Source organism: Leptopilina boulardi, unplaced genomic scaffold (genome assembly GCF_019393585.1).
Source record: "Leptopilina boulardi isolate dan_hultmark-lab unplaced genomic scaffold, ZJU_Lbou_2.1 LbouV2_345, whole genome shotgun sequence".
Lineage (NCBI taxonomy): Eukaryota > Metazoa > Arthropoda > Insecta > Hymenoptera > Figitidae > Leptopilina > Leptopilina boulardi.
In genome coordinates this window covers 16,691-42,648 of record NW_026137913.1, presented here as the reverse complement: position 1 = coordinate 42,648, position 25,958 = coordinate 16,691, and the positions used below count along the sequence as shown (strand labels likewise).

Sequence of the window (25,958 nt, the reverse complement as noted above, 5' to 3'; positions counted from 1 at the left end):
GCACTCATCATTCGACATTCCGGAAATTCCCGATCATTATTTATAATCTCTCTTATATATTTCTCCATTTTATATATAGTTATGATTAGTTACAAACTGCTAAAACAATACAAAAAACAAATTATCGGCTCGCCGACGTTTTCCTAACATCTGCTTCCATCTTTGTCATTGTTATGCGAAATAAATTAAATAAATTTTCACACTAATTAAAATAATTTTACGAAAGATTCTAGTTAACTACACAGAAAAAAACTGAACTCAGAATGAGCCGTATAGGCGGCTCATTATGATGTGCAACAAAAATGAGACTAGGTTTTTTCTGTGTACCTTCCTCCTTCCACTTGTGATGGTAGTCCTATAAATTTTTGTGATCATGAAATTGTTTATGTTCTCTTTATGTAGAAGTAACCTACTTCGGTCCAGAGAGCGTTCGTAATGGTTCGTCGTGGACAATCACCTGTACCGGATTCCAGGATAAGAAAGATATATATTGGACAAAAAATGGTAATACGCCAGAAGAACTGTCTCAAGGACGTTTACATATAGAAGTTAGTGATAAGTATAGTAATATCACTGCTGCCGTGGGATTAGAGATTCACGAAGGTGTCTACAAATGCGCGAAAAGCACCAACAACACATTTCGATTAATTATTATTACCGGTTTGTAAACTTTCTAGTAAATAAGACTTTTACTTTACATTTTTTAAATGAGTTTAAGTCATTTAAAAAATAAAAGACATTCTTCTAAATGTTAGTTGATTATGTCATGTGGGGGCGCATGAATATTCCCCAACTGACATTTAACTGAACTGTCATATAACCGAACTGATATGTAACAGAATTGTCATTTAACCGACCTGTCTTATAACAGAATTGTCATTTGACCAACCTGACAATTTATAAAAATGTCACATAACCGATTTGATATATAACAGAATTGTCACTGAATCAACCTGACATTTAACAGAATTGTCACTTAACCGACTTTTTTCGGCGCGAATTTCAAAATTGTCCAATTACAAATTATCGTCAAAATTGCGATTGGTCAAATTTGAAACGAAAAAAGTCAGTCAAATATTAAAATAAATTAAAATGAAGTAAATTCCATAGAATATGATATGGTTCGATGTATTTGTAACGAGTTAATTAATCTCCGTAACAACTATATACACAGTAAAAATAAAGTACTAAAATAGTACCGATTTTAGGTATCAAAATAGAACCAAATGACAATATAGTACCTAAAGTATGAATGTATGAATTTTTCTTAAAAATTCGTTCTCATTCCTATGTAGTTTCTATTACACAGTACAACAGCATTTTTATTTCTGGAATCGCATAAAGTGATTCTAACAGGTTTTTTAACGCTAAATACGAATCCGAACTCAAAATTTTTCCACCATCCTAGGATATTGACAAAATTTAACCTTGAAAATTGAAAAAATGCCTTTTTTAGGGTACTTTTTGATATTTTATAACGGCCCAAAAATTTTTTTAAAGTTTTTGATAGATTTAGTTGAAATTTGTCTCTCGGGGATTTCAGGATCTATATAGGCTTAAGAACGTTTATGCACAGAACTGCAGACCTCTAGAAAAAAATAATTAATTAACATTAAAATAATTAAAGTACCATTATTAATTGTACTTTCTGAAAAATGAGATATCAATTTTCAAGAAAAAATTTAAAATCGGCGAAAGGATGAGGGTCAATAATACCGTTTTTTGGGCCCTCGTCAAATCGGTTGCTATTATGGAAAATTTGACCTCCATAGTATGCCAGACAATCTCCCCAAACCGTTTTTGATTTATCAAAAAATACCAAAAATAACTCATCCCAAAAAATCGTAAAATACATAGGATTCGGTACATCTCAGCAGAAATTAGTTAATTTTAATTATTGATTTAGTAACCCCGGTCGCCAAACTTTCTCAAAAACTTTGTACGTATGCAGTGAAGAAAATGTGTCAGTATGAGCGATTTACATTAAGAGCTGGGACAAAAAATTCAAGATGATTACGAATCTAAGGTCAGATTTTCAAAATTTAAAATGGCGGATCCAATATGGCGGACATTAAAATAAAACTTGATGGTATTGACTTGAAACTTGTTACTCGGGGGTTTTTGGGTTCGCTCATTACGAATCTGAAGTCAGATTTTCAAAATTCATAATGGCGGATCCAATATAGAGACAAAAATTTTTTAATTGAACAGATTTGCTTAAAACTTGTTACTCGGAGGTTTTTGGGGTCGTTGATTACGAACCTGAAGTCAGATTTTCAAAATTCTAAATGGCGGATCCAATATGGCGGACATAAAAATAAAACTTGATCGTATTGACTTGAAACTTGTTATATAAAGTAGACATAAACTGTCCCGAGCAAAATTTTCGACATTCAGTAACTGTCACTCGCCGTATGCCACGCCTACAGGGGTCGGTAGTGGGAATTTGCAGGATCATAACTTGTCTATTGAGTCAAATCACGCCAAGTGAGCACACCTTCGGACCATTTGTCTCCGATTAAGTTGAAACTTGCTAGAATTGTTGTACCAATACAGTAAAATCCTTTGACGACTATAAATTTCAAAAAATAATAACTTCCTTTATTATTACCAAATAAAAAATACGTATTTTATTTTTCATATACATTTCGAAAAAAAATGTTTCGTACAAAAAAAATTTTGAATGAAAATTTCCTGTGGAATGCCCCATTACAATTTTTTACATTCTAATAGTTTTTAATCATAACCTCTTTTTGTTACATAGATAGGATTAAACAGAAATTAATATTATGTCAACAAGTTGTACATAGCGGCATGACAAACTAGCACGCTAACCCGTGAAAACCGTCGAAAAATTGCGCCGTGCAGTAAATAAACAATTTTTGTATTTATACAAATGTCGGGCACTGAAATTTTTTTTTGGATTTATAATCTTTAGTAATCAAGGTATTTATTTATGCAAAAGAGAATTAATTTCGGGATGGAGAAAATAAAAAAAAATAATTATTGTTTATAAAAAATTAATAATTTTTAGAAAAAAAATTTTTTTGTACGGCAAATTTTTTTTTAAATACAGTAAAAATGGAGAAAAAACATTTTGTACATTTTTTCCTATGAACAATATTATAGGAGCTAGATATTTTTGAAAATTAACGCTTAAAAAAATATTGAATTTTTACACCCTGTATCTAGGCAACCCGTTATTATTATTGGTATTGGTACAACAATTCTAGAAAGTTTCAGCTTAATCGGAGACAAATGGTCCGGAGGTGTGCTCACTTGGCGTGATTTGACTCTATTTACGTTTTACAGATGTAATGGTTCTAATGCAATAGAAAAAGCAAGCTCGAATGAAAATAATTTTCTTTTTCTTAAATAATATTTATTTATTTATAATGTTATATATTTGTTTATTCATTTATTATATTATTCTGAATTTTCAGAAATATAAATCTTTCATAAATCAGATACAATTTCTTTAGTAAATTCATCTAATGATTGCAACACTAATAAATGATTTCCTGGACAGGTAAATTATTTTCTTCATTTTCATCTGCATCTGAAAAATCATCATTACTATCATTTTCTTCTTCTTCATCTTCTCCTCCATGTTCATTGTTTTGGTTGCTACGTGAAAAATTAAATTTTATTTAAAAAATATTGCCTTATTTTTTTGTACTTGTGAAGTATGAAAATTATAAACTTAGCCACGATGTATTTGTTGAATATTAAGAACTTCCCAACCAGAATCATTTCTATCAATATTGAGCCAATTCTGTAAATCCTTAGGTGAACAGTTATTTAAATTTAATCCTGAAATTCGACTAAGAAGTGGAAAAATATCTTCAATAGAATTGTTTCCATTGTTACAAGCATTGTTGTCATCATCATCAGGAACAATTAATTTTCTCCATGATCTTATAAGATTTGATTGCGTTATTTTTTCCTAAGCATTTGCTATTTTTATAGAACAAGTTTTTAAATTGTCTTTTTAAAAATTCAGAAACACCATCTTCAGTTGTTTCTAATAACAATTCTCTTAAAAGACTTTTACGATTTTAAATCAAAAGTAAATGAATTGCAAAAAAATTTTTTAAAAATAGTTTCACTTTAAATTTTTTTTAAATTTTTTGTCCTGGTCAAAAATTCAGACAGAAATTAAATATCCAAAGCTATAAAATTGAGATATAAAAATTTGAAGTTACCTTCGTTGAATGAAATTGTCTTTTGGATTTATGCGTCTGTCTTTTTTTTGTTTATAAACTTATGGAATTTTAATATATATATCTTGTAACTTTTATTTATTTCATATTTCATTTTAAAGTATACACCATATAACCTAAATGTCAATTTATGTTCTTTATTAGAGGATGATGCGTAAATAAGAATCTCTTATAAAACATCTGGTTCCGGACTAATCACAATGCGCAGAAAACAACTGTGTCTCAACTCTCTCTTTAGGATCTCTAGTCGGATTATCAAGATATCTGCTCAAGTATGAAACGGAGAATGCGATGTTCGGTCTTGACGTTGTTGATAAATACATTAACCCTCCAATTAATTGTCTATATGGAACGTCAATCACTTCATTTTTTTCAGTAATTTTGAATCCTTTTTCATCTACTATTTACTATTTTCATCTCTGATTATCTTCATTCCTAAGAAACTTTGGATTCCATCTAAATCTTTTGCTTCAAAATGTTCTTTTAATAAATTTATCGTGTTTTTAACTTCATTTTGATTTCCTGTTACCAACATGTCATCTACATAAATCAAAATCCATACGTCTTTACCGCAATATAAGCAACAGTCATATTTCGATCTCTCAAAACCGTGTTTTAAAGCAAAATAATTAAACGTATTATTCCATACTTTCGGTGATTCCTTGAGTCCATATAATGCTCAATTCAATTTGAAGATAGATGATTTAGACTGTAAACCCTCTGGTTTGTGGATATAAATTGCACTTTCCAAATGTCCATTTAAGAAGGCTGTAGGAACATCTAACTGCTTTATATTCCAATCCATTTTCAGTGATATTGTTATTAACAGTCTTATTGTTGATATTCTCGCTACTGGTGCATACACTGGTTCGAATGGATTCTCTTCTTTCAACTGAAACCTTTTTGCTACTATTCTAGCCTTCTTTGTGCCATCTTCTTTTGTTCTAAAGACCCATTTTGTCTGAATTGGTTTCTTCCCTGCTGGTAGAAATGCTTCGCTCCACGTTTGAAGTTCTTCATGCGCTTGCAATTCTTTTTTAATTGCATCATTCCATTGTTCACTCTTCATTGCGTCTTCATACGTGACTGGATCATTAGGTGCTGTTAACAAACAATAAACATAAAATAAATTTTATAATCATTCAAGTGTTTTGGTGCAACTATTTTTCTACCTCGTCTCGTTACTTTATTTTCTGTACGGTCATTTTCTGGATTACAAGAGTCAGAATCTTGTTCATTTGTTTCACTTTCGTCGTGGTCAACTTCTTCTAAATTTTGTTCTTGATTGTTTATTTCTATCTTTTCTTCTCTATTATTTATTATAATTTCTTTGTCATTTTTCATTATTATGTTGTTGTAATTGGTTTGATTTTCATCGAATCTTACGTCTCTTGAACAAAAGATTTCTTCCTTTTCATAGTCCCATAGTCTGTATCCCGATCCACTATACCCAATCATAACACATGGTTTTGCTCGTTTTTCCAACTTACTTTGTTTTGGTAATACTGTCGCCCAGGCCTGGCTTCCAAAAACTCTCAGTTTTGATAAATCGTTTTTCTTGTACCATCTTGTAGTTGGCGTTTCTCCTCTGTTTGCTTCAGTAGGTGACCGGTTAAGTTCGTAGGCTGCACATTGAATAGCTTCACCCCAAAGTATTTTCGGTAAATTCGTTTCTGAAAATTTTGTTCTAACTTTGTCTAACAGTGTCCTGTTCATTCTCTCTGAAGTGCCATTTTCTTGAGGTGTATGTGGCATCGTATATTTTATGGTGATACCTTTGTTCCTACAAAATTCTTTAAAATAATTTGATACAAATACTCCCCCGTTATCACATCTAATCTTTTGCGTTTTTTCACCCTGTTGTGTTTTAGTTAATTTAATAAAATCAATTAAGTTTTGTTCACTTTCATTTTTACACTTTAATAATTTAACAATTAAAAAATGAGAATAATCATCAATCAATACTTGAAAGTATCTGTATCCATCTTTTGTAGGAGGTTTTATTGGACCTGAAATATCTGAATGTATCAACTGACCAATTCGTTCGGTTTTATTTGTCGATTTATAAAACGGTTTTCTAGTACTTTTACCTTCTATACAATTTTTATAAATTTCTTTGCTGCAAGGTAATCCTAATAAATTTAAACCATTTTGATTAAGATGTCCTAACCTTCTATGCCAAATGTTATCTTTATTATTGTTACAAGCCGAGAAATTACAATGTTTGTTTGTAGTGTTTTTTGAGTTCTCGACTTTGAAATCGACATTTAAATAAAAAAGACCATTTTGTGAAGTACAATAAAACATAGAATTATTTTTTAACAGTTTAGCTGTTTTGTTCCCTAGTTTATTATTGTCGAATACTACTTTGAAATCTTTCTTTAATAGTTGTGATACTGAAATTAAATTATGAGACATACCCTCAACAATCAATGCTTCAATTTCGATTTCTTTATTTTGACAAATTCCTTTTAAAGTCCCTTTCTTTTTAGCAATTAAAACTTCATCACTTTTCGCTGTTCCTATTTTTACAGGTGTTTCTAATTCTGAGATATTAAACATAAAACTTTCTAACTCACCTATAACCATCTGTTGTGTGCACCCGGAATCTAATATAAATTTATTTACATTTTTTGGCGATGTCTCACTGTTTAACGCTATGAATGCAATTTCGTCTGCTTCGTTTGCCTGCGAGTTGTAGCCGTGATTTCGACCTCTGCTTTGAAATCTTGCTCTTCCACTTCGACGTCCTCTGTAGTTTCCTTTGGAATTTTTATCGTAATTTGATCTGCATTCGGCAATTTTATGACCAGCTTTACCACATTTAAAGCAAGTATACGTGTCCGTTTTAAATGTCACTTCCGGATGAACATGTGTGTTATTTACAGGCTTCGATTTGATTTTCTTTTCCTCGTCCAATGATCTTGATTTTATAAAGTCCATTGTGATCTCGGTGTTTAAAGTTTCTATAGCTGTAATAACTGCTCCGTATTCTTGACTCAGAGATAATAATAAATGACAAACTTTATCTGACTCTTCGACCTTTGAGCCAATACTTTCTAATTCTCTGATTAAAGAATCAAATTTATGAAAGTGATCTTCAAGAGCTTCTGTTTTATTATGTTTTAATGTTAGCAGCTTTCTCTTCAAAGTTAGTTTAGTAAACACACTTTTTCTTTGAAAAACACCTTCAAGCGCTCCTAACATTTCTTTTGCTGTTGTGGAATCTTTTATAATGTCTAAATGTTTATCACTTACGCACTGTACAATAATAGATTTCGCTCTTGCATCCTTAACCTTAAATATCCATAACCTGTTATTTATGGATGGAATAAATCAACTTTAACTTTGACTTTTATCATTTATTTATATAGAACAGTTTATTAAAAGAGAAAACGTGTACAAAAAATACAGTGCACTTGACGCGATTTTTAAATGATCAAGAACAAGGAATATCAAGATTAGGTTAGATCATTTACACGCCATAGTTGATATAAAAGAAGTTGTATGAACGCACTTTAACAGAAAAAGCCATGATTTTTCTCTCCGTGCATATGTACAAAATTTTTGGGAAAGTTTGTTGACCGGGGTTACTAAAGTAATAATTAAAATTAACTAATTTCTGCTGAGTTGTACCGAATTTCATGTATTTTAGAATTTTTTAGGATTAGTTATTTCCTGTATTTTTTGATAAATCAAAAAACGTTTTGGGGAGATTGTCTGGCATACTAAGGAGGTTAAATTTTCCATAATACCAACCGGTTTGAGGAGGGCCCAAAAACGGCCTTATTGACTCTCATCCTTTATTTGTTTATCTAATCTGCATAGAATAAAATTTTTTTCTTATATCGCTGCTACAGAATTTTTTAAAAATGATTCGATTTCAATGAAATATGGCTTATTATCTTCAGAAAATGATTCTCTACAACTTCACCGTGGGGATTTTCGAACAAGCAAGTCGTTTGGAAAATACAGCTATTTGTTTAAAAGAAAAATTTGGATTTTTTTAAACAAATGACTGTTTTTGCCAAACGGCTTGCTTGTTTGAAAATCATCTTCTGAAGAAAATAATCCATATTAGATTGAAATCAAATTATTTTTAAAAAATTCTGTAGAAGCGATATAAAAAAAAATTTTTATCCTATGCAAATAGTATAAACAAATAAATTTTTCTGGTTTTTAATTTTTTTCTTGAAAATTGATATCTCATCTTTTAGGAAGTACAATTAATAATGTTATTTTAATTATTTAAATTTGAATTGATTTTTTTTCTAGAGGTCTGCATTTCTGTGGATAAACGTTCTTAAATTAAAATTTAAATAGCACATTTTAAAGCCCATGTATGCAAGATAACAAATTTCAAATTTATAAATAGATGGGGTTTTTTCCAAATTGTAAATTTTTTCCTCTTGCGTCTCAAAGTGGGTCTCAAAGTGTACTATTCAAGATTTAATTTAAGCCTATAAAGAAGTCTTTAGTTCGACAGGTTAAGAAGAAAAAAATACTGAAGACCCTCAAAACCATGTTCTTTGGGGTATTTACCCCTTTTTTCCAAATTTGAAATTTTTTATCTTGCGTATATGGGTCTTAAAATGTACTATTTAAAATTTAATTTAAGCCTATATAGACCCTGGAATCCCCGAGAGACAAGTTTCAACGGAACCTATCAATTTTTTTAAACAAGGATATCGCAAACAAAAATAAATATTTTTAAATGTTCTAAATTGCAAATTGTTCAGGAAGATATGAGCTTTTAAATACATATCACGAAAACTCCATAAAAAATTTTTGTTCCATTATAGAAAATCAAAAAGTACCCTAAAAACGGCATTTGCTCAATTTTAAAAGTCAATTTTCTCGAAAACCTAAGGTGATGGAGCAATTCTGAGTTCAGATTCGTGTTCAGCGTCAAAAAATCTGTAAGAATCACCATATGCGATTCCAGGAATTAAAAAAATTGAAATTCTGTTGCACAGTGTTATATAACTTTCTAAAAGTATGAACACAAAAAATTGTTATTTTGGATTCTTATTTCTTATTATTCTTACACTAGCCTCAAATTCGGGACTGTCCCGCGAAATCCGGACGGATGGTCACGTTAAAAGTAGGTATTAAATTAATACCGTTCGTTTTACAGTATACCAATTGATCTGGAACTTTTGGACTTTGTTTTTAGTTCTAATAACTCGCTAGTGAACGAAGGAATTTCAAATTGAATCATAATTTATATTTTTTTCAGTCGCAAAACTAAATTTCAAATACTACTAAAGTCAGTCTTTTTGAGACAGTAGTCGCCTTTTAAACAAATAAATTTATTTGCAAAACCCTTCGTTTATTAACGAATTATTGTAATTAGAAAGCCTAAAAGTTTTAGGTCAAACGGTACAGTGGTTTCAAAAAAATGTTTGTAACCTCAACCATCTAAGGAAAAAAAGTGTTTCTAAACTACGGTGATAGTTTCCACAATTATTAATATTTTTTGTTGGTTAAACTTGTTAAAAATACATCGAAACATATTATAAGTGTCATGGAGTGATAAATTCAAATATATTATAGTTATATTTTTTGTTTAACAGATATCATATACAAAGTGGTGCCTTACGGAAAGGAATTTGTGAAAGACAAAAAAACAACTCTGATTAATCCAGTAGCATTACAATGTGGCAATTCTACTACCAAAGACATTGTGGAATGGACAAAAGATGGAACAGTTATAGATCAATCACATCCGGACATAGATAACTGGAGGATAAATGAATCTCGAGTTCTCGAGGTGCTACAAAACAATCATAATGTTATAGGCAATTATACATGTATTAACAAGAATCAAAGTTTTTCCCTTCGCTTCAGAGTCGTTCGTAAGTTTTTAGTCATTTAATTATAAATATTTGTTTACAATATTTACAATATTTGTCCACAAGAACCCCAAATGTATAATGAAAATATATATTTTATGTATGATATTAAAATGTATTTGCTGATTTTTAATTTTGCTTCAGCTAACCCCGTCCCAAAATTCGAAAATAACTTCCAAAGTGTCGTGGAAGGTGAAAAACTCATTTTAAACTGCGGTGGGAATCTTTATCCAGGAATTAAAATTGAGTGGGAATTTAATGACTACAAGTTTAATACCTCAGAGGGCAGATTTCAACTCTCACGTGATCTAGAAAATGGAGTAAGTGGAGGAGTTCTGACCGTCTTAGACATGAAAATGACCGACAGCGGGCATGTCGGTTGCAGAGTTTATTATGAAGATAATGAAAAATACAATGCTACTTTTTCATCTGAGTTGAAAGTGAAAGATAAGCTTGCTGCCCTTTGGCCTTTCCTTGGCATCTGTGCGGAAGTTGCCGTTCTCTGTACTATAATAGTAATCTACGAAAGAAAACGCAACAAGGCTGAACTTGAAGAATCAGACACAGATCAGAGTCCAGATACGTGAGTATTTATTAGATGTTTAGCTTTTCGTTTTGAATTTAATTTTCTGCATAGTCCCAGGATCCAATTTCAATAATAATTCATCTGAAATTATTATGCCATAGTCAGATTCCTGATATGGAAAAGTATCATCCTCTTCGAGGTCCACTTCCTCCATCCAATCTCCCAGTCCAACCCATGAATAACATCTGACAACTCCTTGATGGTCTTAGAAGTAGTCAACTTCAACACATTTTAACAATTTAAGTATTTAACGCACTGTTTTTAATATGGAATTTCAAGTATTCTTTTATGAAAATAAAAAGTCGGTAATTAATAGTAAAGAAGCATATGAGGCATTTAATTTGAAAACACTACAAAAATAGGTGACTTGGTATTTTACAATAATTATATTTACCATTATATTATTATTTTAAAAAGTGATTCTATTTTTTATATATGAGTGAATTCATTACTTATATCTTAAATTCAATAAAATGCTCTTCTTTATCCATTGATAGGTTAGTATATTTTGTTTGGAATTTTTTTTTGGATATATTTAATACGAAATACCTTTTCACCCTCTTTTTTAGATTATAAATTTGAGTTTTCTTCTCTTGTGATTCTTAATATAAAGGTTTATTTAACTCGTTTGAAAGTGAAACTTGTCTCCAAAAAATCATTTTATTAGGCCTCACTTGACAGTGTCTTTCTCTTATATTTTTATTAGTAGTATTTTTCGTTTCTTCATCTATGATTTGTTTTTTCTTTCGTTCATTCTCCGAAATTACATCTTGATGAAAAGAAACATCCTGATGGGGAGATTTTCTTCATCAGGAGCATTTGAAGTTTGTAATCCACTATCGAGTGTTGGAAAAGGTGTATCAACATTTAACTGTCGAGAAAAAAATCTTTTGTGCATAAACTTATATTTTTATATGATATTTTCAATATTATGACTATTACAAAAACTACAAATATACAATAAAAATTAGGTTTTAAAACAAAAATTAAGGGTGTACATCCGAGTAGCACATACCTCAGATTTCTATGAAACTTGATATACTAACGTATTTTGATGTACTAATTACGAAAATGATAGTGAAAGTTGGCGCAAATTTAATTATCATGGTAAAAACCATAAAAAACACAAAAACATCATGGTTTTTTGCGATTAACTCGTAAAAAACGAAAAATGTTTTAGACAAAAGATGTAGGTCTTTAAAAAACACACATTTTATGTCGTATACATTTTTCACCAAAACCGAGTGGTTTTTGAGAAAAGTGTAAAAAAAACTCAAGACAACCATAAAATAAGTGGTGCCGCAAAACTCGAGACAAGACGAGACTGAAGGTAACAAGACCAAGACGGACCATTTATCTTGTCTTGATTATTGAAGAAGAGACGAGATCAACTATGTCAAGACCAAGACAGGAATTTAGTCAGCTTTAACTTTCGTGTTGGTCATTTTTTCAAAAATTCGTTAGTTACAATGCTATATTGGAAATACTGAAAAATATCGGATTTTACCTGTTATCACGAAAAAAATTGGTCTTTGCTGAAACTATATCTCAGTCAATTTTTGAGCTACAAAGTTGAATTATTTTTCAATTTTTTCAAAATTTTATGCACTTTCTTTTTTCTTAGAACTATTTTTATGCTAAAATGTAATGGAAAGCTGCAATTTGCAAAAAACTGAGTTTTTGCAGCTGATTTACAAAAAACATTTACGTTTCCGTAGGCGTTTGAAGTACCAAATTCAGGTATTTTATTTTTACACCAAAATGAAGGGTTTAAGCAAAAAAAATTGAGGTGCTGAGTTAAAAAATGGTATGTGTTGTTTTTCGACTATTTTGACTGGACTAGTATAATTCTGTTAACCATAAATGAACACTAATTCTCATAAATTTTAATTTCTCCACAAATAAATAATTGAGGACCCCGATTCTATAAGGAGACCTACGTTTGAGGCAGCCGCCTTGCGACCAGTCAGGTGGTCCAAAAATGGAAAAAAATAAAATTAAAAATTAAAATTTTTAAAAATGCTTTTTCCATTGAGATTTTTTTTATAAAACGAATATTAAAATTAATAGAGGCAAAAAAGTAGAAAATTTTTTAGCGATAATTTAATGGACTTTTAAAACATAACTCGTCGTAATTTTGACAAATATTGATGGATTTTTTTGAAATTTGGTGCATTTTATTCAATTTATACTATTAAAGACGACAATCATAAAAAAATCAAGAAAATTGTAATTATATAATAATAAATAATAATAAAGTTTTAATTTTGAAAATATGTGTTTTTCAACCTTCTACTGAAAAAGTTATCAAGGGAATTTTCATTCTGGAAAAACTTCTCGCGACAAAGTTTTTCCTTACATATTAAAGAAGTTTTTCCAAAAGTTTGTAATTAATTCTATAAAAAATAAAGAAGTTATAAGGAAAATAGTGAAAAACTATTTTTCCTTATACTGCAGGAGTAGCCATGACACCTCACGGCTTAGTTTCTTCAGGGGCGTTCTTATTATATAATAATCATCATGAAAAAATAATAATTTATTTGTTATAAAAAATATATTTCTTAAATTACGTAATAAATTATTATTTCATATTGTATAAGAAAATTATTACTTTTCCTATTCAAAATGTATAAACACTGATTTCAAATATAATTACAATTCTCAATATGTATTTTGGATATATTTTTGTTTATTAACAGAAATAGAATACAAAAATATTTCATTATTAGTAAAATCAAAAATTTGTATGCCAAATTATTTTTTCAGGATCGAGTGTAGGGCGAATTATATAATAAGAACGCCCCTGAAGAAACTAAGCCGTGAGGTGTCATGGCTACTCCTGCAGTATAAGGAAAAATAGTTTTTCACTATTTTCCTTATAACTTCTTTATTTTTTATAGAATTAATTACAAACTTTTGGAAAAACTTCTTTAATATGTAAGGAAAAACTTTGTCGCGAGAAGTTTTTCCAGAATGAAAATTCCCTCTATAACTTTTTCAGTAGAAGGTTGAAAAACACATATTTATTTGCAATATACAGAGAAAAAATTTATGTTATTTATCTTTATAAGTTTATTCTTTATTTATTATTATTAGTCCGCAAAATACTTTCGGCCATATTCACCCTCCCCCCCCCAAGATGTATTTAAACTGCAAACAGGTAAAAATAACACAGGCCTGCGAGATTTAGTTACAAGAACCTGTGGTACTAATTCTCGTAGGTTTTTGCGCGCTGAACACGAATCTGATGTCCAAAATGGCCCATCACGTCAGGATTTTGAGTAATTCAAGGTCAAATGTCCCAAAAACGGCTATTTTGGACACTTTTGGGAATTTTTTCTGGGAGAAAAAAATTTTTTCTTTAATTTTCGAAAGCGCTATCATATAATGCGTACTCTCAGCTTCAAAACCCATTTTTGAAAATTAATTTACGATTATTTTTAAAGAAGTCATGAACATTTAAATGTATGACCTTGAGTCATTTTTTAAGACTATTAACCCTTAAACGCCCGACTTTAATTGTAGAAATGCGATTTTCGTCATGCTCTGTATTCAAGGGTTTTTGAGGTCGCTGATTACGAATCCGAAGTCGGTTTTTAAAAATTCAAAATGGCGGATCCAATATGGCGGACAACTTTTTTAACAAACCATTTAATTCGTCTGAAAATCGTTACTCTGGGGTTTTTGGGGTCGCTGATTACGAATCCGAAGTCGGTTTTTAAAAATTCCTAAGTAAAAATCCGATGATAGTTTTCTAAATTGAAAAATCTCCTAGTAGTCATTTTTATGGCTGTCTGTATTTTAGTTTTTGTCCATAATCTTGGATCTGCCATTTCGAATCTTGAAAAACTATTATCGGACCCAACCAATGAAGGCAAGGTAAGAAGAGTTCCCAACCAATAAAGGTAAGGTATGAACGTGTCCCAAACTAGCAGAAACATGTAAGTATGCGCAGAAACATAATTTGGTCTACTGCGCAAACGACTTACTACCTTTATTGGCTCATATTCTGCTTCAAAGCTCTCATTCCTCCACCACTGAAGAAATTGGATCCGCCATTTTGAATTTTTAAAAACCGACTTCGAATTCGTAATCAGCGACCCCAAAAACCCCCGAGTAACGATTTTCAGACGAATTAAATGGTTTTTTAAAAAAGTTGTCCGCCATATTGGATCCTCCATTTTGAATTTTTGAAAACCGACTTCGGATTCGTAATCAGCGACCCCAAAAACCCCCGAGTAACGATTTTCAGACGAATTAAATGGTTTTTTAAAAAAGTTGTTCGCCATATTGTATCCGCCATTTTGAATTTTTAAAAACCGACTTCTGATTCGTAATCAGCGACTTCAAAAACCCTTGAATACAGAGCATGACGAAAATCGCATTTCTACAATTAAAGTCGGGCGTTTAAGGGTTAATAGTCTTAAAAAATGACTCAAGGTCATACATTTAAATGTTCATGACTTCTTTAAAAATAATCGTAAATTAATTTTCAAAAATGGGTTTTGAAGCTGAGAGTACGCACTATATGATAGCGCTTTCAAAAATTAAAGAAAAAATTTTTTTCTCCCAGAAAAAATTCCCAAAAGTGTCCAAAATAGCCATTTTCGGGACATTTGACCTTGAATTACTCAAAATCCTGACGTGATGGGCCATTTTGAACATCAGATTCGTGTTCAGCGCGCAAAAACCTACGAGAATTAGTACCACAGGTTCTTGTAACTGTCGCTATGGAGCCCACCTGACTTTGTCCGCAAAATACTTTCGGCCACATTGAACCCCCACCGCCAATGTTTCTTTAAAATCACTATCATTTTCGTAATCAGCGCACCAAAATACGTTAGTATACCAAGTTTTGAAGATATCGGAGGTATGTGCTAATTGGAAGTTTATCCTTTAAAAGAATACTTTTTATAAAAAAAAAAAATATTTGTGTAAATTGCAAACCTTATATTAATTTATTCTTTTTCTATAAGAAAGAAATATAAAAGCCAAAAATAATTGCTTAATTATAAGTTAACCTTAAACTCTAAATGTGAATTTTATGATTTACATTATTTTTTATAAATTAAATCCATATTTAAAGCTATTTAAGATTAATTTATTTTGCAACTAAGAAATTGAAAAAAGTTGTTAAAAATTCCATTATGTTTAAATACTTACGTTATTTATAACAATTGAGCTTCATACTTCACCTTAAGCTTCAGTTAAGTCTTCTGTAGTAATTTTCCCAAAAAAGGTGATGTTGAAATTTCCACTGATTCATTGCCTTGCGTGGATAAACTTTAGCTGGCCGGTAAATCAATCAATGGAATTTTTAAATTTTCTGTTGAAATAGCAGTATTGCTTAATCGAATTGCTCCACTTTGTGTTTGGATTAAGTATAGCAGTTGGGTAGAAAATGATTTGGACAAACAAATCATTCCTTTTTAGTAATATCCTCATCTTTCATATGCTTTAATTTTTCACTATCGATTTTTTCTAGACACTTTTTTCTCATGTGCAACTTCCTAGAGATTTTATGAAATTTTTGTTTCTTGCCATCCACTTTTCGTATATATTTACTATCTGGAACGACATATATTCCACCTTGCCAATCCTCCATTATTATATAACTTATAACCAGTTACCAGTGTTACGGTTTAATAATTAGGTTTTTTTGGGAATTTTTTTAAAGGGAAGTTTTCTATCGAATGTTTTCAAACTTTGCCAATATCTGCGACCTTTGTGTTTTCCATGCATTGATATTAACCAAACATCTACAATCTGTTACGATATCAAAATGTATACTGATCAGGAACGGACGAAGTCGCATCAGCGCCCAATGAATCACCATCAATTCCAAACGGCTGGAATGATACGTAGATTCAACTTCTGTCGTTTTTCTGCTTATTGCATAGACCATACGCTTTTTATCTTCGACTCGATCTGCCTGTAGTAAAATTGCCCCTAAACCGACCGCAGATGCATCGGTATGCAGTTCGGTTATAGCAGCTTTTGGGTTATAAACCTTTAAAAGAGGGTTACTTGATAAAATTGCTTTCAACGACTCGAATGCTGATTGTTGATTTTCAGACCAAACAAAAGGTACTTTCTCTTTTAATAATTCAGATATTGGAGCAGCTATTTTTGAAAAATTTACTACAAAACGACGAAAAAAACTTGCTAATCCAATAAATCTTCTAACGTCATGTTTATTTTTTGGAACCGGAAATTCTTGTATCGCTCGAATTTTTCTATCACCTGGTGCAATCGAACCAGCACCTAAAGTATAACCTAAATAATCCACTTGACGCATTCCAAAAGCACATTTTTTTCGATTTAACGTTAATTTAGCATCTCTCAATAACATTAAAACTTCTCGTAAATTTTTAAGTAATTCTGTCCAATCTCGAGCATGAATACAAATATCATCAAAGAACATGAATGCGATTTTCTTTTTTCTAGCAATACCGAGAACTCGATCTATTAATTGTGCAAAGTACACTGGAACTCCCGAAGGTGAGAATGGAAAAGACTTGTTTCTCACCTTCAGAATTCGACCTTCATGCCGTTTGGCGGTCAAATATTGTAAACACTCAGGGCCGTACGTAGTAGTATAGAGGAATATAATGTGTCATTGGAATTTGTAGTACTTATGTACACAAAAATTGATAAATTTTGTGTTTTGATTATAAAAAATTTTTTAAATTTGAACTTTCCCTTCTGTGTTGAAGAAATTATTACTCTTCTTACCACTCATTATTGTGACTACTGAAACGGGGGCCTATGGAACACTAAAATCAAACGCTCCTGTTTTCAGAGTGCTGTTGTCCGTCCCGTCTATCCACTTAACCCCCCGTCGCGTTCACACCTTCAGAGAACTCACCTTCGGGAGTTCCAGTGTATAATGGAGCGTTTACCAATCCAAACATCGCTCTCTCAAAATGACCGGTCTCATTATCAGTTTCCGTAATAAAAGCTGTTTTTTCTTTAGAATTTTCCTCAAGAGGCATTTGCAAATAACCAAGAGACATATCTAACTTAAGAAATAATCGCGCTTCACTCAGATCCTCCAACAGATCATCAAAATTCGGTATGGGAAAGTTAAAAGGAATTGTAATTTTATTTAATCCACGATAATCTAATACCATTCTGGGCGTACCATCAGGTTTTCTAACTATAAACACAGGACTTGCAAACTCGGCATTAGTATCTTTAATCAATCCAGCAGCTCGATATTTACTAATAATATTCTCTAAATCTTTTCTATCCTGCACATTTAAACGATAAGGCTTTGCTCGGAATGGCTGTGCGCCTTCTTTTAATTTTATTTCCATTTTCAATGCCTGAGTACAACCCAATTGCGTTTCATCGTCCGCAACCACGGAGGAATAGTAAGGAGACCGATCTTGCTGTAGTAGCGCTTCTGAAAATGTCCGAGAAACATGCACGATAAGTGCCAGTTTCACTGCATTCTACTCAACCACCAAAGTAGTTGAGCATGCGCATTAGCCATATGCCGTCTCTTTCTCTCGCAAAAAGTGTGCGAGTGAGATCTGGCTGACGTATATTTTTCAAGTCTTCCATGCGTGTTGTGATGAAGGGGTTAAGTGTTATTATTGTTATTATTTTAATAATTATTATTAATGTTTATTTTATATACTAAAACATGATTTTGGAGATACAATATCGCAATGGTAAATAAAATTTCTGAAATAAACACTGAACACTAAGATTTTTTTTGTGACATATATGTATTGGGATCTGACATGGGGGCGGGGCCTAAAGCAATATGGCGTAAATTGGGTAACAGTTTTAGTGAATTTACATAGGAATAACATGGGATGCATGTTTAAAAATCGTTTAAAAAATATTGCTTAATTTAATAAATGTATAAGTGAATTTTTTTAATACAAAATTACTATTTACATTCCTATTTACAAACATGAATAAAAATATAAAAGAAATCTTATTTTTATACAAATTATTTTCTCAAATCCAGCGATACTTGTGCAAGAAAAGTATTGTATTTTCCTTTATATTTCATGTAATTATATGAAAATTTATAAATGTATGTATTTCATTTTTCATTGTAAAAGTCTGTTAACAAGAAGTGAAAAAAAATTTATTTATCCGTTTTTACAGTGATAAATTAACTTTCAAAATGTTCACATGCACGGGTAATATGAAAGATTATATAACCTCCAAATTTTAAAATCTTAAACTTACATGGCAAAATGTAATCACTTCTTTTGAAATGCAGAGAACATACTCTCATAGAAGGCTTTATACTGTTTATTTTTAAAGCATTTTTCCAGGCCTTTAATTGATCGACTTTTTCAAAATTATCGAACGTATTTTTCACATCCACTACTCGTTGTTTTGGTTTCGGAAATTTATGAAAAATTACGCTTAAATTTTTCGCTACAGTACTGCCACAGCCTCTCACAGAACACTTAATTCTGCAGGAAGATTTCTCACGCGGTAAAAATGTAGCTTCATTCATAATGATAAAATAATTAACAATGATAGCGGAACTACAATTGCAAGTGACACAAACAGTTATCCAAAACTAGTTACATTTTTCAACACCAGATGGCATGTGTACGAATGTCAGATCCCAATATCGCATACCACACTTTTCATCTGTCAAAATTGAGGTCCAATGCGCATGCTCAACTACTTTGGCCAGTTGAGTACAATACAGTGAATCTGGCACTTATCGTACATGTTTTTCTGACATTTTCAAGCGCAGAGATCTGTCTCCTTACTATTCCTCCGTGTCCGCAACACACACCTTGAATTCATTCAATATTTTCAATAACTCTGACTTCTGTTCTATCGTGACTGTCTCGTCTGTCACTACTTCACTCGCTACGATTTCCTTATCTCTCCCCACTCTCACAGGAGTCCCCTCTATCGTAAGAATCACATCTCCCAACTTTTCTCCATTTACTAACGTTATTTCCTTATCTCCTATATTCGCAATAGGCAAATGAATATCCCCCACACAGGACTTTACATTTATGAAATTTATTACTCCCGGTTGTAATTGTTTTTCTTCGTTTCTAAAAATTGGTAACTCGACACTTTCTTTTCCTAAAATCGATAAATCTACATTGGAAAATATCAAATCGCCTCCAATACGTTCGTATTTCACATCTAAAGCTTCGGTAAAGGGCCTTCCTAAAATGACTTCGAATTCCTGAGCGGTATCTGGGACAATTCTAAACTCGATTACTTTAGGTTGTAATTTATCTAAAATTAATGTTTCTCGCACAACCCCAGGCGACCAAACTTCACTTGACCCGAACCCCCCTAATTTAGATTTTAAGGGAGTCATTTTTAAATTTTGATTTAAAACAGTTGATGCCCTTATCGTGTACACCTAAGCACCCATATCAATTTGCGCTGTCAAATTTATATTATTGATTTTTACTTCACGAACAAACTTGGAAAAAGATTGATCATTTCCCGCCTTATTTACCAATTTTAGTTCGCCTGATGACCCCTCTGTTTTATTTTCTCGCAAAAATGGACATCTTGTTGCCATATGACCCGGAGCATTACATTTATAACATATCATTTCTCGCTTTGGATTTGTACAATCTTTTATAAAATGTTTGGTAGAACCACAACGATGACATTTTCTTACCCCCTGCGGTGAAACTGACCAATTTCGTTTTCCATCATCCCGCGATGACTCCTTCGACTCAGCTGATGATCCGGATTCAGGAACTGATTTCAACGACGTTTCTCCTTCTTTTCGTACGGCGATTCGTTATCTACGTCGACTATCCACACTCTCGAAACGTAGCAATTCTTGCAGAATTTCATCAGTTGACTCGAACGTTTGCACTAGAAGGTGGTTGGCAGCTTCCTTTTGCCATAAACCTGCTGCTATCTCATCCTGTATCTCGTTCACAGTTAGCTTTAGTTTTGAACAAAGCCAAACTTTATCGTGAAAATAATCCTGAACTGACTCTCGATGACCTTGAACTCTTGACATCATTGATTTTAGCATTTCAGATCTATTTTGTGTAAGTAGAAAAGTAGCTCTGAATGCTTGCACAAACGAAGTAACATCTTTAATTATTGAAGACTTTCTCAGCAACCATTTTAATGCAGAATCTCTCATCCTCGATTTTCCAATGCTCAAAGCTACAGTATCACTCCACTCATGAATTACTTTGGCACTTTCGAATTCTTCGATCCAAGTTCTGGCCTTTTCGGGCTCTTGACTTCCTTTAAAGTCAGAAATTACGCTTCTTTGATCAGACAAAATTTGTTGAATGTTTCCACCCTGCCCAGGAGCTATTTGTTGTTTTTCCATTAAAGTTTGGAAACTCTTTAAGGTATAATTGATTTGAAACATTGCTTGCGCCAAAGCGTCCTGCGCACCGTGTTGAGATGTTCCTGCTGTCTGTGGATTTTCAAAAGTTTGATTGATTCTGCCCTCTTCCATCGCAAACTGTAAGTTTGCTGTTTCATTTCTGGATTCCATCAGTCGTCAGTCGTAATCAGCTCTCTCTTCGGCTTTACTCGCGTTTTGCCTTGAGACTTCCGCTTCAAGTTTTTTCATCTCTGCCATCATGGCTTCGATTTTCTCTTTTTCCGCCATCTTTCTCGTCACAATTCTTGATAACGATTATTCTTTTTGGAATTTTTCGTGAAATTTTTCAAACTCATCACTTGCCATTAAACTTCACATCACTCTCGAGATCAGTTTGCACATCAAATATTCACTGCACTGTAATCCGACAATATCCACTTTGTTCTTAAAGATTACCGACCGCATGTGAATGATTAATTTTCCAATTAAAGCCACTATCCAAAAAAAAGAATTTATAACTCTTTTTTTTTGTTACACTGCGTCAGTTTTTCTCGAGAGTATCCCATTTCTGAATTTGTTATAAATTATTTTTACACCAATAATTATATATTGTTCACGGCAGATAGTGATGAGTTTAAAATAAATAATAAACGAATGACGATAAACAAAATATATTTCAAATAGTGTGAATTTTTAAAATTATATAAAATATATGTACAATTGATTAATCTGCAGCATACTGCCTTTAAACAATTAAAACTCACGACATATGAATTACGTTCACGATTACGACCGGTTACATCGCCTAAGCGAATCTTTCTGAAAACCCTACTCCTAATCTTCTCATTCGATTCCCTCGCTTTTCATTTCGTTTCGCTCGCTTTTCACTGACTTGCGCATAATTAAATAGGAAACACGAGTTTCCGTTTCAATTAAAATAAAATTTCTAACATTACTTGAAACACTGTCCGTTTTTTGGATACCTAATTGACTTTTTTTATTCAATCAATAATATCCTGGTTAATTAATTTCTTAATTATAAAGAATAATCAAAATTTTCCACTTTTATAAATTTTATACTAATACATTTTTTAATGAATCATTACATTTTAATCGCGTACGGAACATTTTGAAGGTAATTTTACCACCTTTAAAACGCTTTTTCGGAAACTGTGATACGATAATTTTTAATAAAGATATAGTCAATCGGTGTTTTTCCTTGACAATGCTATGAATATCATTTCCAATCGGGTTCGCTATATTTTTCCTGTAATCTGCAACTGAAAATACGCATGTCTACCAATTTTTAGCTCCCTAGGTCCAAAATTATAGAAGTTAAATAGGGGACATGATCATTTTTGGCAAAAAAATGGGGTTTTTTCTTAACAACCCTATGAACATCACCTCTAATCAAGTTCGCTATATTTTTCTAGTATTCAACAGGTAAAAATACATATATGTGTACTAATTTTCAGCCCTTTATGTAAAAAATGTTGTGCGTAGGTAGGGGGTGACAATATATGGGACGGACGTAAGAGATTCAGACGGTACATTAAAGGTGTACGGAACCTTTAAAGTGCCTTACCTTAATCGTTGATGCCTAATCTATAAATTCCTTCCTCCTCCTCAAAAATATTATTTTCTAAAGATTTGATATTCCTTAGCTCAGTTTTTCGTTTTTTTAAAGCATCAAGGCTACGATGGTTAGCAAATTGTCTTCTGCTAAGATTTTGGTCATAATTATGTAAAATATTTGTTCTATAAAAAATGCAAAAAAAGATGCGCCTTTTTATTTCCTGCATCGGAGAACTTTTTTAATCAATCAATGACATAAATATTTGGTCGGCATTTCGAACTCGCAAATTAGTGTTTAAAATTTGTATTAAAGAATCGAATAAAATAATTCTACAGGAATGTAGTAAATAAACGGCACGTTTTTTTAAATGAGTTTAGAATATTTTTGTAAAATAAGAGAAGTTTCACGAAACTGTAAAAGGGTTCATCGGTAATATCAAAATATAAATAAAAAGAAAATTTTTTATTTTTACATAAAATATATATGTATTTCATAGAACGCCAAAAATCACTGTGAATTTTAGATATATTTTATATAGAAATACTATATTTATCGCTGATTAAGAATTTTGAAAATTACGAAATTGAAGAATTCGACTTTATCAGCAAAGTGACATCTATTAGATGTCATTAAAACTCCTTGGTTCAGAGTTAGGTGTTTCATGTGATAATTATATCGATATGATTTGTCGACAAATAATTATCAATTTTGAATTAATTTTGATCTGAAAAAATAAGCTGCGTGCTCGAGTACACTGTGCATCTGTGAGGACTCGAACCTCCTTAGTTGCTGCCTAACGCGGGACTTCTGCCGACTAATGCACCATGCCAACACAGCCTGAACGAATTTTATTGATAAAGATTAAGAGAAAATAGTTTGTTTTATAAAAATAACTATATGTGACGCTTCACGAGAGAATTAAGGGACCTATCCCCGAAATAACATTAAGCTTAGTTTTCATGTACAGTGCACGGAAAACTAAGCCGAATGTTATTTCGGAAATAAGTCTCGCTTTAAAAATTAAATGGTAGTGGATAAACATAATTTCGATTTCATTTTACTATGTAGTAAAATCATTAAATATGATTTTTTTAATTTTACAGTAAACCAACACCTAATAAGGATTCTGACGTCAGACAAAGAAAGTAATTACTACAAGAAATGGCAGCGACGTCAGAAAGTACTGAGTTAAGAAATAGCGGAGAATGTAAGTCATAAAAACTTGAAGGGGCTACATGCAATCTTATTCATTAGTTGAGAGAAGGTGAATAATTCTTATTTAAGATCGGCGAATATTAAATTTAAGTCGATCGAAGCTTTCATTTTCTAGGAATTATTCCTAGAAAGTAAAAAGTGATAATGAAGAGATGAGCACTAATTATTAGTCATTTTTACGCTTACTTCTCAAATACGTCGCCCGTTCGTGTTTCCTGCTTACGTAATACGTACTACACATTAGCAATTTTCAAATTGTACATGTCGCTGTTAAAATAATGTACCATCTTTTATTACCATTATTACTATTAATTATTATTATTATTATTATTATTAATTATATAGATATCGTTACAATGATTTTTGAGTATTATGACTACGATTACGATTGTTAATATTACCGTTACTACTTGTATTGTTAAGGCTATTGTTAAGACCGACACCATTATTAGCATTGTAGTGCACAGTGACCGTGCTTAGCCGAAAGTGTCATTAAAGGCGTAATTTTCCATTTCCTCGGGAGATCGCGAACTTTACGCTATATTTTATAAGGAAACTTTGGAAGAAAAAATCCAACATAATTATCGCTCTTATTCTAATGAATTGTAACGAAAAATGTGGCTGCGTACTATGAGAGAAATCTGTCAGAGCGCTTGTGTAAAAGATTATACATATAGGAATTGTTAAATAGCAAGGCCCATTAATTTATGTAATTAATTCTCAAATTAAGAAATAACTTCAATACATGTTTCTGATATTTACATCTTTAAGGAAAAACCGAAGTAAATATATTTCACAATTTGTTTAGTACTTAAAAACGGAATAAAATGGAAGTAATTTTGTTTTATTAATGCCAATTAATAAATAAAGTTGTTTTACATAATTTTCTTTTTTGAGCAAAAATTTCATGATTTAATTGTGTCACAGGATAGTATTTTTAAATAAAAATTAATAAAAATTTATTATTAGTTTTACTATTATATGCATCTAATAGGCTCTTCTTGTTAACCTTGAATGTTTTTATAACACATACAATTAAAAAAAATGGGCCGAACTACTTAAAATTGTAAATTAAATAAATTTGTATATAGCGCCTCATCATATTCGGTATCTTATCTGAAGATAAATTCTCAATCAATAAATAGAACTCAACTTTCTTTTTTAAAATAGTAACAAAATAATAAAATGCCTATACTGCGTAACCTGCCTTCATATTCCTTAAAATTCTGAAAGGATCAATTTTATTTTACAAGCAGAAGCGAACGAGCGACGTTCCTAAATGTTGATTTTAATGATTTGATTCAGTTTTAATAATTAGTGGCATTTTTCCTTAAAGAAAAGTTTGACAAATAACTTTTTTTGGAATTGTTATCATTGTGTTAGATAAGAAGTTTCATTCTCTTTTTAATGTGTGCTGGAGATACAATCTATTGGAGCCTTTTATAAATCGAACAGAACAATGCTATAAATATGTATATCTAAATAATCTAGAATTTAAGTAAGTTTTAATTTACCTTAATGAACTTTCTTAAAATTGTTTCAAACTACCGTTATCAACAAAACAGAAGTCCATATTTATCGGGAATTACATCCATAAATACTCGAAAAATCCTACTAAAGTAGATAAGAGTTTGTAAAATTTAAACAATTCTAAGTTGCTATCATGTTGAATAGTAAAATAAATTTTTACGATCTCCCGACTCGAGAATATAAGAAGCCTTTGACATGCTTTCTATGGTGTTTAAAATGAATAAACAATATTGACACGTTACCCCTTCAATTTTTACATTTCAACCTGTCTTTAAAATCTTTTTTCTTACATATAAAATAATCAGAAGCCGTTATAAAAGTGAGCAGAGCATATTTTTGAAATATTTAAATATTCTTGTATTTATACTTGTTATAAAAAAATAATTATGATGCTGAAGTCCGCAACGTTTTTATAAATGAAAACGAAAAAATAATTAGACAATATCTATTACTTTGGGTTAAAATTAAAGTTTTTCGGGGGTAACTGGTTTTTATAAAAGTATTAATTTCTTGAAAGTTTGTCCAAATAAAAATTAGAGATAAATTGACATGAAAAAATAATTCTATTTTAATTTTTCGTTTTTGAAAACGTTGCGGACTTCAGCATCATAAATAATTTTTGATTAATTTCACTTTTTTCATGACTTACCTCAATCAT

At 31.3% G+C, this 25,958-nt stretch overlaps 1 protein-coding gene across 1 annotated transcript; it reads left to right on the top strand.

Moving 5' to 3' along the window:
- Positions 1-380: 380 nt before the first annotated feature.
- LOC127286071 (basigin) lies at positions 381-25,541 on the top strand (the record flags this gene model as incomplete). The annotated part of the gene is made up of 4 exons (XM_051312362.1): positions 381-660; positions 9,800-10,081; positions 10,223-10,661; positions 23,659-25,541. Coding segments are annotated over 4 exons (1,047 nt in total), but the record flags the coding sequence as incomplete, so codon positions are not given.
- Between the last annotated feature and the right edge of the window lie 417 nt (positions 25,542-25,958).